At 37.7% G+C, this 13,495-nt stretch overlaps 2 protein-coding genes across 2 annotated transcripts in view; both read left to right on the top strand.

Moving 5' to 3' along the window:
* The window catches only part of LOC108289173 (cyclin-Y-like protein 2), an 11,070-nt gene extending 5,565 nt beyond the window's left edge, over positions 1 to 5,505 (top strand). Inside the window, exons 3-5 of the mRNA XM_037731352.1 lie at positions 275 to 375; positions 2,417 to 2,452; positions 5,375 to 5,505. Of these exons, the coding sequence (XP_037587280.1) occupies positions 275 to 375; positions 2,417 to 2,452; positions 5,375 to 5,465 (228 nt within the window). The 3' untranslated portion in view covers positions 5,466 to 5,505. The remainder of the gene's footprint in view (positions 1 to 274; positions 376 to 2,416; positions 2,453 to 5,374) is intronic.
* Positions 5,506 to 5,602: 97 nt separating this feature from the next.
* Positions 5,603 to 13,061, top strand: LOC108289166 (cyclin-Y-like protein 2). Its single transcript, XM_017508513.1, has 5 exons — positions 5,603 to 5,632; positions 6,205 to 6,324; positions 7,220 to 7,386; positions 11,410 to 11,572; positions 12,765 to 13,061. Exons 1-5 carry the CDS (start codon positions 5,603 to 5,605, stop codon positions 12,873 to 12,875), a joined length of 591 nt encoding a protein of 196 aa, XP_017364002.1. The 3' UTR covers positions 12,876 to 13,061.
* The last annotated feature ends 434 nt before the right edge of the window (positions 13,062 to 13,495 follow it).

Below are 13,495 nucleotides of genomic sequence, written 5' to 3'. Positions count from 1 at the left end.
AAACTTTTGTCATTATATGTAAAGAAAATTCATAAAATCCTTGTTAGGTTTGATGACAGGTAGCATATTAAGAGCAGCATTTTCTAACTCATATCTCAATATCATCTCTGGAAGTTAAGAGCCTCCAATGGTTTTTCTATATAGTGCACATGGTATCACACTTAGGCAGTTCACGGAGTGTAAGAAATATCTTAGTGCTTTGTCATTTGACATTTTAACTGAAAAAAAAAAAAACACTTTGATAAGTTTACCTTATCCTTCCCTTCCTCTTTAGATATATGAGGATTATTATTCTTTGAAATTCAGCTCATGCTCGACCATTTTTCTTGAAGACACCACAGCCAGCTGCCCTCATTTTAAAATGACACTAAAATCGTGAGTACAACTATACTGCCAAGGGACAGATTAAAATTATTTCAGCCATTTGGTTTTCCTCTTCAATCAGTTTAGGAAATTGGAGTCAACTATGTATTGATACCAGATTCTAAATATTAAGTATCAATTTCTCTTTTCATCTTCTACATCATGGTGGAGGGAAAAATCTCTTAGCAAATAAGCCATTTCAGAAAAAGTGTTACTGTTTATTTGATACCTTTATGGTGTGTTCACTTTTGGTGAAATAGAGGTTTATTAAGCAAATTAATAAAGCAAATTGGCTTCAGGAAAAGATTTTGAAAAATGTTCATCACAAGTTAGTAGTCCACCGTTATCAGTGGGATAGGTGGAACTCATTGGGATCACTTTTGAGAAGTTTGTCTTCAAAATACATGTCTGCAAATACATGTGTCCACCAATCTCCACTTTCCCTCTATCTCCAGGCACTGAGAAGTCTTTTAGGAAAACATAGCATCTTTATGTGAAGGAAAGCATCCCAGAAGATTCTGATTTTCACCCCAACTCAATCATTTCAAATTTTGCTGCACATTGAAATCACCTGGGAAACTTTTACCAACAACCCTGATGGCCAAAGTTATATCCAATGCTAATTACTGAAAATGAGGCAGTTATTAAAGCTTCTCAGGTGATTTTAATGTGCAGCAAAATTTAGAGCCACTGCCTAATTTGAGTTTAGGGCAAGAAACTGCTCCTGTTTGTTGTGACCTTGGGCAAGTCAGTTTTAAGATTTGTTTCCCTGACCTGTAAAATGAGTGTTGGATTAAATGTCTCGTAAGGTCATTGGTCCTTTCCAGCATATAACTTCAAATTCTGTGATTTTGAAATTATTTCAGAGATGAAAGCTACTTGAAGCACTATAGACATATCCATCTGAAGTGCTAATGTTACAGGCTTTTTAAAAAGTGCTATTACTAAAATTGAGATTTGTCTTCCCTTAGTTATTTTGAACCTCATTGTAGATGCTGAGGGCAAATGGAAGCACATAGCTTAAGTAAGAGAACCTCTTGTTTTCTGATACACAGCATCAGTGGGTAACTTAGGAATACAGTTACATATCTGAAGAGTTGTATCTGTTCATAAATATTTCAGTTAAACTAACTGAAGATACCTGCTATTGATATTACACTGTGTCGTGCTACACTACCTTGTTAGCACTGCTTATTTTAGGATTGCTATACCTTATCATTGATGTCATGTGAGCTTATGTTTACTAATACATTTTCTAGTAATTATGCAAAAGCAATTTCAATTAATTTTGTTATAAAGCACTTTTGTTATGCATTTTTTGGGAAATAATTTAAAAAATGGGTGGGTAGGAGACAGTGAACTAAACTAAAATGCAGGGCCTAACATCTTCAAAAAGAAACCACTACTGTGTGGCTGAAATTTAAACATATGTACACATAGATATAAATTGCATGAGTCATGGTTTGGCGGCTCAAGCTGTAATCCCAGCACTTTGGGAGGCTGAGGCAGGCAGATCACTTGAGGCCAGGAGTGTGAGATCAACCTGACCATCATGGCAAAACCTCATCCCTACTAAAAATACAAAAATTAGCTGGGCATTGTGTCACCAAACTGTAGTATCAGCTACTTGGGAGGCTGAAGCATGAGAATTGCTTGAATTCAGTGGTTGGAAGTTGTGGTGAGCCAAGGTTGCTCTGGGCAGCAGAGCAAGACTCTGGGTCACACAATAAATAAATACATAAAATAAATTGCATGTGATGAAATGTTTTGTGGGTAGAAGAACATATAACAGGGAAATATGTTATTATTTATATATTATCATCTACGGAAACACGTTTTCTAACAGCGTATTATATTGCCTTGCATTTTTGTTCTCATATTTTTGCTAAAACCCAAGAAATGAAAACAACCAAGTGCCCTTATGGTACTGTTCTGAACTAGAAGGTTTTAATTTCAGGGCCGCTAGGAGAGTTTCCACCACACCCTTTTAAAAAATGTCTTCAGGTCTAACAAATGATAACATCTATTTTTATGAATGTTTTTCCTTCCACAGTGTGGCCTTGGAGATATATTATCTTATCAAGAAAAGGTGAGCTTTTTAAAAAACTGTCTTGTTATTCTGGCTAATTACTCTGCAAGCTATCAAGCTCTTTAGGTCGCAGCTCTAGACATCATGAGCTACACTGCGCCTACTCAAATATCCAAGCAAATTATTTGTGTTTTCTTTGGTCCTTAACACTTTTAATTCTTAGATGATTGGCAATCTCAAAGAGTATGTATTTATATTGATGATATTGATATTTACTGTCATAGAACTATAAACTTGAGATTTTTTTCAAAATCTATTTTTAGTTTAGATTTCACAGCCTTACCACTGTTGATATATTGATCTAGATAACGCTTTGTCACGAGGACTGTCCTGTGCATTGCAGAAAGTTTAGCAGCACTGGTGGCCTGTACCAAGTAGATGTCAGTAGTTACCCATGACCCAGTTTGTGACAACAGAAAATACTCCTTGAGAACAATATTGTTACCATAATAATTTTAATAAGAAAATAGATTTTCTACAACAAAAAGTTGAGTAAAAAGTGTCATGTATTTATATTATTGAAGACCTTAAATGTCACACTTAATAGAAGACAGCTGGATTCTCTAGGTCTTTCTTTGCAATTTACTTTAAGAAGCAATAAGATGGCCAGGTGTGGTGGGAGGCACCTGCAATCCCAGCACTTTGGGGAGGCCAAGGCGGGCAGATTCATTTGAGGTCAGAAGGTTGAGACCAGCCTGACCACCATGGTGAAACCCATCTCTACTAAAAATACAAAAAATAGCTGGGCATGATAGTGCATGCCTGTAGTCAAAAAAGGGAAGCAATGACATGACCTAATCTCATGCAAGTATGTAGTTGGTAAAAGGTGCATTTTAAAGCTTTGAGACAGCTGTGGGTATTTAATAGTAACTGAAAACTTGACAAGTGCTACTTTTTAAAATTAGTTGCAGTGGTATTATACATATTAATAAATTCATTTGATCAGTAATCAGTAATCTGTCTTGCATGGTAAATGGATCTTTTCCCCCATACTTGCATTTATATTATCATGCATTAGTTATTTGGAATATATTGGTTTATGTTTTATTGTGTCAAAAATCACTTTTAACCACCAATATTATTTTAAAAGACTCTAAGTGTTGAAAAGCTGTCAAGCCTGCAGTAGAAGGAGCAAGATTTTCAGAGTCCTCAGGAAAGCTTAATTTATCATTGGGAACACATGTTTATTTTCCTTGACGTGACAGCCTCCGTTCATTTATTTTTGAGAATGGTAGTTGTCCTTTTTTTTTAGACTGAGTCTCACTCTGTCACTTGGCTGTAGTACATTGGCATGATCTCAGCTGAAGCAATTCTCTCACCTCAGACTCCTGTGTAGCTGGGACCACAGAGGTGTGGCACCGTGTCTGGCTAATTTTTGTGTATTTTTGGTAGAGACAGTTTCACCATGCTTCCCAGGCTACTCGAACTTCTGAAGGAGCTCAAGCAATCTGCCAGCTTTGGTATCCCAAAGGGTTTGGATTTTAGAGGTGTGAACCATTGCACCAGCACAGTAATACTTTTAAATAAAAATGGTGTTCTGTGAAAAAAGTGAATGTTCTGCTCACAATTAAATCATGAATTTTTTTTAAACACATCCCTACAGCAGTCAGCAATAGCGCTTCTTCTTAGCTTTCTACAGATTCAGAATATTAAAGAGACATGTCAAGATTTAGTAATACCATTAATTTTTACCACCTCAACAAAGACATTCTTAATTACTTTAGACTGCTTTTTAACTGTAAGGGACAATAAAGAACAGAATTACTACCGGTGTAATTGGTACCACTGCCTTGATTTAGGCTGAGAAACCAGCAGCTTTATACACTTTTGCTTTTATACAGTTATGGCAAGTGTCTATGAAAAAGTAGTCAGTGTCTTTGTATTACTTTCTTAATTAAAAAAAAATTTGTATCAACTTTCTGAGGTTGAATTAGTATGATTATCAGAACAGTGTCTAGCAGACACGGTGGCTCAGGCCTGTTATCCCAGCACTTTGAGAGGCCAAGCAGATGGATCACCTGAGGTCAGGAGTTCACGACCTGCCTTGTCAGCATGGTGAAACCCCATTCCTACTAAAAATACAAAAGTTAGCTGAGCGTGGTGGTAGGCGCTCATAATCCCAGCTACTTGGGAGGCTGAGGCAGGAGAATCGCCTGGACCTGGGAGATGGAGGTTGCAGTGAGCCAAGATCCCACCATTGACCTCCAGCCTGGGCAACAAGAGTGAAACTCCATCTTAGAAAAACAAAAACAAACAAACAAAATAAAACAAAGAAAAACAAAACAAAACAGTGTTGACCTCTTAGGCCTTCTCAGAAAGGGTCTTCGGGATCCCCAGAGTTCCACAGGGCACATTTGGAGAACCACTGGTTTATCACACAGGCACAATGCATTAGTTTTACAAAATTTAAAGTTAATCAAAGACTAGCCTCTTTTAAAATAAAAGGGCAGATGAGTTTTTAATTCGAGCAACAGAAAATAAATAAATTCATCATGAAAGTATATTACAGAGGACTAAAAAGAAAGGAAGCTAGGAAATCGGAATCACATGTACATTTATTAAAGTCCTAAAGTCTTTGTTGCCCAACACTACTGCTTTGTAAAACATTCTTGTGTTTCAATGTGTGGTTAAGAAGACAGAAAATATGTTTGGTTTATTGCCATTGCCTGTTAGGGAGGGTCAATACCTATAGGCAGCTCTGACTGGTTATTGTGAAAAAGAGTTCACAGTACAGGATATGATGTGCTGAGGAAGAAGAGGTCGGGAAAGGTTCTGCAGGGCAGGATCCAGGAGAAGAATTTGTAAAAACTGTTTGCTTTGGTGAAGTAAACACCAAAGCACATAGGAGGCGTTATTATACTAAACAGGTATTATACTAAGATATTAACAGTTTTTGAAGTAATGCACATTCTTATTTTATAGAGATGGAAATAGAACTTTGGAAATCTTTGACGAATGTATATTCCCATTTAATGTAAGTGGCACTTTTATTGAGGTTGTATTTTTATCATAGACTTGTATTTGTTTCATGCTGAAGTCAAAGCCATCTTTAAATCCTCCCCATTTCATGTTGCATTTAGTCCTGTTAGGTGTTGTAAAAAGAATGTATTAGAATAAGAACTGATCTGCAGCTCTGTTTAGTGAACTAGTATGAGTAAATCTATCGAAATAACAGAAAATGTATCTTTTAAAAGACAGTTATTAGTAGCATCAAGCAATATGAGTATATGTAAATACTTTTAACACAGAAGCGTGACTTTTATGAAGAGAGTTAAAAATAATTTAAGTTTAAATCAACCTACATGTTATAAAAATTTAAAAATGTACTTCCTCAAGTACATAATAGCCACATGTGGCTAGTGACTATTGTATTTAACAGCATAGGCTTAGAACCTCGTGGTTACAGGAAACTGTATTTTCTCAAAGTTTATTGCAGAGAATGACATACCATCGGTACGACATTAAAGCCTAAGAGTAGCTTACATTTGGATAGAATGATGTGGGGCAAAGAGTAAGAAAGAACAAAAATTTTCTGAACTTTAGCTCATATGATATTTAGGTGAATGTTAATGAGTATTAAATCATTATGGTATTTTAAGATCCCACTGTTCATATTGTAAAAACTCAAAGACATCTCACCAATCAAAATTATTGTAAATGATACATGGGCACAAATGTGAACACTGCTGTCTTAAGAGCACTTCAGGTTTTCTCTTCAATGGATACTTACATTGCGTCCTTTCTTCTTTCAGCGAGGACAGGTTCCGGAAGAATACTTTAGGTTTGATCCTACACACATAGCCATTTACAGATTTATGCGTATTCTGTTTTGTGTCAAAAGGTTAAATGCTGACTTAGCAATCATAAGTTTGGTAAGATATTTTCTACTTATAAAGCATCTTTAGAAATTGGTCTTGTATAGTGGCCTGGCCAATGTGGTTAAACCCTGTCTCTACCAAAAATACAAAAATTAGCCAGGCATGGTGGCACGCCCCTATAGTCCCAGCCACTCGGGAGACTGAGGCAGGAGAATTGCTGAACTCAGGAGGCAGAGTGCAGTGACCCGAGATCAAGCCAGTGTACTTCAGCCTAGGCAACAGAGCAGGACTCTATTTCCAAAAAAAAAAAAAAGAAATTGATCTTGTAAACAGGGTAGTATGTTCCTGATTTTAAATGAAAGTAGGTTTCTGAAATTATTTCAGAACTTTAAGAGAAACTTATGAAAGCAAATACACACCTTTGAGTTGAATCATCGTTATGGTTTAAATGTTGCCTTGCATTTCTCATTACAGAACAATTGCTATTAAAGGCAGCAGGTGGGATTTCTGATTTCTCCCCCCACACTTCAGTGCACACATGCACACACAGTGCGCACACATCCAGGGCATGTGGAGGGCTTGGAATGAAGAGCAGTAACAAGACCATCTGGTTCATGGGCAGGAATGCATGCCATTGTATGTCTAAGCTGAGTTTCAGGGTGTATTCCTAGGCAGTTCTCATGTATGTTGTGATTGAGAGCTACTGCCCTCAGTTCATTGTTCCTTGGATGTGTTAATCCACCCCCGCTGGGCAGAGTAGGTAGCAGAAATATTTGGGCTCTGATTGTGTTATGGCCTCTTACTTAACCTGATGAAACAAAGTCTCTGTAGAACATAAGAATAAAAGGCATCTACTTTCTGGTCAAAACCAGAAGTTTTCTGGCTTTTCATAGGAGTTATCACAGCACTTAAACTGAGCTAAATCAAAGGCCAGTGCTCTGTTTTGCAGGTATACATAAAAAGACTTCTAAAGTGTGCTGATATCAACATTTGTCCATCCAACTGGAAGAGGATTATCTTCGGAGCCACTCTTCTTGCCATCAAGGTTGGGAGCAATGTGGCTGTGTGCAATAAGGACTTATGCAAGCTCTTTGAGAAAATGACAGTTGACAATATGTGAGTTTGTACAGTTTTTGTGAACTTTCTAACCATTTTTGAATACTTTATTTGCTCCCATAAACTTAAACACTTTGAGAAATACTTTTAAAGGTTACATTATGCAGATAATAAGAATGGGCATAAATACCACATACTCTTTCTCCCCAGCTTCAGAAGAACAGTTCATATTTTTCACTATTCATTGGTAGGTCTTGGTAAAATACTGTTGTACTAATCTCATAAATGAAAAAAGTATTTTTCTGGTGAATGTTTTTGGCAAATATCTTAACAGTGTACAATGAGAAATATAATAGTGAAGTCAGTTTCCTTATGGCTTTTACAAGCTGTCTGCAAGTTCTAGTCTCTTTGTGAGGAGCGCATATCTGGCCTTTGAAATAATTGTTTGCCCATTGACAGGTCTGGGGCCTCTGCATTGTGAAGTATAGCTTCACCCTGAGCCATACATTGTGTATTTGCATTTGCTGGTGTTCTCCCGCTTTTCTCTGAAGATCCGTTTTATAGAAACCTTGAGATACAGAATAGCCACAGTTCCCTGTGCCCCTGTCCTCTCCCCATTAGGAGTGTTGCATCACTGGGCTGATGAATTAGAAGTTCCAGTGTTCCCCTCAGGCAGTCTGAGAAACATTGCTGGGGCATCACCTAATGCTCACCACACTCAGGAGGTTCCTGGGTCATTAATGCAACCACAGCAACACTTGGGGGGCCCCAAGTTATCTATGAGAATGCAAGAAATCTTGCTGAATCATGGGGTTGCTCATGGACGGCAACATGACACTGAAACAGGAGCTTCATTCTTTCAGTCTGGCCTCATGACTGCTGTAAAGGGAAGGGTCTTGGAGCTGGTTGGTAGGGTGAGCCAGGGAGGCATTTCCAGCACAGGCTCTCACAGTGTCCACTAGACAGCAAGAATGGCTTTGTGGGTGACACTTAGGAAAATCTGAAGGAACACCTCTTGATGACATAGAAGCATATAAAGCATATGAAGATGAAGATCCTCAGGCAGTGGCAAGAGGTTTTTTTTGATCACTTACACTGCTGATGGGAATGTAAACTAGTACAACCACTATGGAAAACAGTACTGCCATTCAATCCAACAGTCTCACACTGGGTATCTACCCAAAGGAAAAGGAGTCATATGAGAAAGACAAATGCACCTGCATGTTGATAGCAGCACAGTTTGCAATTGTAAAAATGTGGAACAAGCCTCAATGCCCATCAATTAATGGGTAAAGAAAATGTGGAATATATATACCATGGAATACTGCTGAGCCATAAAACAGAATGAAATAATGGCCTTTACAGCAACCTGGATGGAGCTGGAGGTCGTTATTCTAAGTGAAGTGACTCAGGAATGGAAAACCAAATATCATGTGCTCTCCATGAGAATCCAAAGTCATAAAATGATACAGTGGCCTTTGGGGACTAGAAGGAGGGAAGGTTGGAAGGGCGGTGATGGATAAAAAATTACATATTGGGTACACTGCTCAAGTGGTAGGTGAACCAGAAGCTCTGATGTCACTCCTAAAGAAATTATCCAGGTAACCAAAGCCACCAGTTTCTCAAAAACAATTGAAATAAAATTTAAAAACATTATTGGTAAACAACTTATATATATATACACATATACACACACACAGATACATGTAAGTTAAACTGAGCAGCTTCTAGTCTGAAAATTGGCTGTGCTTGTAAAGGGTATGCTATTCAGCCATTTGAAAAACACCAAAAACTAAGGAGATACATATCCTGTAGGGATAATTGTTTTCCTCAATAACTACTATTAATAAACATGATCATTCTATGAAATACCATATTTTACACAGTTAAAATGTTTATGGAAATACAGAAAAGAGGTTATGAAGTGCATATATTCCTATAGTAAATTAAGTCCTGGTCAGCTGATTATTCACATATCTGATTGACATTCCTATCATAGCCTTGTGGTTATATGAATAGGAAATTAATATTGGAAGTGGTTTCCGCTGGATTTTCAGTGAAACCAATGAGAAAACCACGTATCTGCTTATATCCTAACTGCTTTCCATACCGGAGAACTTCAAGCATTTGTTGACTTAGCCAGTGGATAAAACATTGAAACTTTAAAAGCAAGAAACGAAATGTGCTGTTGAGGTATTGATTTCATACAATTAAGTCTTTACAGTGATTACTATGAGAGTGGTAAGATTACTCTCATTTTGTATTTATTTAAACATTTGTCCAAGTGCTGGATACAGTGGCTCATGTCTGTAATACCGGCACTTTGGGAGGCCAAGGTGGGAGTAACTAACCACTTGATCACAGGAGTTAAACACCAGCCTAGGCAAAAAGTGAGAACCTGTCTCTACAAAAAGAATTTTTAAAAATCGCCCAGCTGAATGGCATAAGCTGTAGTTCCAAGCCTTGAAAGGCTTAGGTGCATGGGTTACTTGAGCCTGGGAGGTTGAGTCTGCTGTGAGCTAGGATCATGCCACTGCACTTTAGCCGGTGTGACCCTGTCTCAAAGAAAACAAAAACAAAACCTTTGACCAGGACAGGTGAATAATCATGCAGCAGAGGGCTGCTTCCAGCCTGTTCCTCTCTCAGTGCATTCAACTTATCCCCACATTCTGTTGTGGCCAGGGGTGACAGATACTGACACCTTGGGGTTTCATTTCTAACTCAACTCAGAAGAAACAGTGCGTAAGGCCGGCACCCTACTAGAAGGCATCTCATAAAATGAGCTTATTTTAGGCAAGATGTCTCTCTCTGATCTTTCTACCATTGGAGGTGTAAAGAGTATTCCTGTCCCGTAATAGTGACAGCTAATAAGTGGCATTCATCATTTCTGTCATCTGATCACTATTGTGGTGTCTTGGGAGTGAGCATGAAGTCTGAGTTGTGCAATGGAACGCTCAAGAATGAGCCCCGAGTCAGCTGCGCAAGTACAGAGGAGGCCATCGTCTTTCTCCTCATCCCAAACTTGGGGTGCTGGATTCAGAATGGATTGCAAGCAGCCATGCCCTGTTTGGACATTAGCGTAGGAACCCACCTGCATGTGTTTCAAAACAGAATTTGGAGCCATTCTAGTAGCTCAGTGTGATATTTTTAAATAACTAGAGAAAAGTTTTGTTAACTGACAACGAAAACAACTGCCTATTAAATGCATATAGTATTGTTTAAAAAGTATCTACAAAATTGTAATCTCGATGTTTTCTTGCAAAAGAAGCGGAAGTAATATAGAGACCCTTTCAAATGAAGAATCACTGAGAAACAGAAGTAGGATAACATTTACTTATGTATCTTTTTGAAGATTATACAAGAAAGAATTTGCATCAGGCTTTTCAATTTATGAACATTAGTAGGATTTCCCTCTAGGGAAAGTTTTCACATCAATGTTGAAGAAATTCTGAAAACTGTAAACTTTTCTGTATTTGGTAATCTACCCGGGTTCCAATCCAATGTGCTTTCTTATATTTATAAGGTCTGTCTCCATTGTGTATTATCATGGGTCTTGGAGCAAATATCATGTAAATGAAGGCATTTCTACATTCTATATATTCATAGATTTTATTTCAGAAATGAGTTCTTATCTTCATGTGGAACTGGAACAACTGAAGACCTTACCACATTTCTATTTATAAGGAATTTGCCATTGAATCCTTTCATCTTTTCAAAGAAATAAAAAAGCTGAAGGCTTTACCATGTTTCTTAAGATTATGTCATTTTTCTCCATATTAAACGTGAATATGTCTTTGAAAGCGTAGGGGAAAATCAAGTTTATTAACACATTTTTTACATTCCTGTTTCGTTTCTGGTACAAGTTGTTTTCTGAGTTTTCAAGGAGAATTGGGAAAGTTGCATGCTTTCTTGTATTTCTTCACTAGATCAGGTTCTGTCCAGTGTGAGTTATTTCATGAATTCTAATAAACTAGAGCACATGAGAGCTTTACCACATTTCTTACATAAGAATAATGTTTTTGAAGATAGCCCAGTGAACTAACATGGTCCTGTGTTGGTTTTGTTGTGTTTCTCCTTCCCCAGGAATGAGTTGCAAAGGTGGTACTTGGAGCTAATTAATTATAATACCAACATTTCTCTAAGCGTTTATACCAGATACTACTTCTGTCTTCGTGCCCTGGCATTCAGGCATGGCCTGAGTTTGCCATATTACCTTCTTGACAGAGAAAGAGCATGGGATCTGAAGGTAGGGCTATGAAGTTAGTAAGTGGGTTTTCAGTCAAACACCAGTGCCTACATTTATGACTAGGTCATATGAAGTAGTGATTAGAAAAATGGAAAGCTTCAAAATTAACATACTGAAGAGCTTATTAACCTTTCGGCATTCTATTTCCTGTATGTCTTATGCTTTTTATAAGGATTCACGTTTTTTTGAAAATTATAGATATTATCTCTTTTGTGGTCATAATTCAGAATGTTTTAATCAAATTAAATTTATTCTTAATGAATTTGAACATTTTGAACCTTTGCCTTTGCAAATAACCATACAGAAATGATTTCTTGCCATTGTATTTCTAACGATGTCGACATACATAATGCGCTTACCACTCTTGACTTCTTTTTATTGCTCAGTTTGCAAATTTCTGTCATTTTCTACTGTGTATACCACAGTGCAGTCAGTCCCATGGGTGTGTTAGACAAACCGTTAGTGCCTAAGCCGAGAGACATGCACTTAGACAGTATGAGGTGTGCGTGTCTCAAGTACCGGCTCAAGGAAGTACATGGGATTTTACTGGAAATGATAACTTTTATGGGACAAGGTAATATTTATGGTTTGTGACTTTTGGTAAGTACACAGCAAAATTACTCACAGCTGACAAGGATGAACATTTAAAATAGGCATGTTCTGTGGCACCGTGGAAGTATTTTAAAATAATACAATTTTCTACCATAATCATGAAAGTAGTGCCTTTGATGCTTAATCATTAGACTTTGTTGACATTTCAATACAATCCAGCACATGCGTGCCTGGTTACGATTTTCTTTCAGTATATAATAACTCTATAGATTGGGTAGAATGTGAATAGATTAATAAACTAACTTTTTGCAATAGTGTGCTTTCATTATTTTTAAGGCACAAGTGCACAGGTAACGGATGATACTGTTAGAAGCCTGTCACAATACGGTGACATTTTTGGAAGCCCAATTTTTAAGTAACTTGATAAAGCAAGCTCCCCTTTGCTCCAGCAATCTAATTCTATCCCTGAAAGGAGATGACCTAAGTAAGCGGCCAGAAGTTGGCAGTGTAAACCTCAGCCAAAGTAGCTGTAGCTGAGCTATCTAAAGGAGTCTGCATGTGTGGCTTCTCATCAGTGGTGATTGTTAAAAGGGTAGAACCCTTTTTAAAATTGTACCTCTTTTCTATTTGACGTTCTTAGGCTTTATCAAGGATGCAACAAGATGGAGCATTCTATACTGCTCGAAAGACTGGGTCTTTGAGTGCTGGTGACTTAATTGGTCTTCAGCGCGCTAAGGCCGTCCTCTCCTGAAGGAAGAAATGAGGGGTAATGTAACATCTGAACCCCTCACCAAAAAAGACAGGAAAATACCACCTCTCCTGCTAAATAACTAGAAAAGTTTGTATTTTCAAAAGAAGAAATACCTCAATTCAAGTTAACTCAAGGACAACTAAGATTGCACTTTATAGTAAAGAATGGGACCTTGTCAGGGCAACAGCACAGTCTTACACTCTTGTGTGCCTTTGAATGTAAACAGAGTTATAGAAACCACTCCAATGTGAAGGCTCCCTCTGCCCACTCACATATGCTTGCTTAGTGTGTTGGCTGATAGCTGTGAACTGTGTCGGGCTTTTTTTGTTTTGTTTTCAGATGAGTCTCTGTTACCAGGCTAGGGGGCAGTGGTGTGATCTCGGCTCAAGGCAATTTCCACCTCCTGGGCCCAAGCCATTCTCCTGCCTCAGCCTCCCTCCTTAATTCAATGTTTTATTTTAAGTAGCTGGGATTACAGGGGCACCCAGCCTATGTAAGACTTTTAAAACAATGGTTTAAAGTTTTTAGACTTTAAAAGATAACTTTTTTGTTTTTTTAAAATATTTTTTCTTTTCCCCCAAATTGCAGTATTAGTATTAAAACATGTCAGAGGAGTTCAT

The sequence above is a fragment of the Cebus imitator genome, unplaced genomic scaffold (genome assembly GCF_001604975.1).
Source record: "Cebus imitator isolate Cc_AM_T3 unplaced genomic scaffold, Cebus_imitator-1.0 Scaffold393, whole genome shotgun sequence".
NCBI classification, from domain to species: domain Eukaryota; kingdom Metazoa; phylum Chordata; class Mammalia; order Primates; family Cebidae; genus Cebus; species Cebus imitator.
The sequence above is the reverse complement of the archived record's forward strand: the minus strand, read 5'-3'. Positions and strand labels throughout refer to the sequence as shown.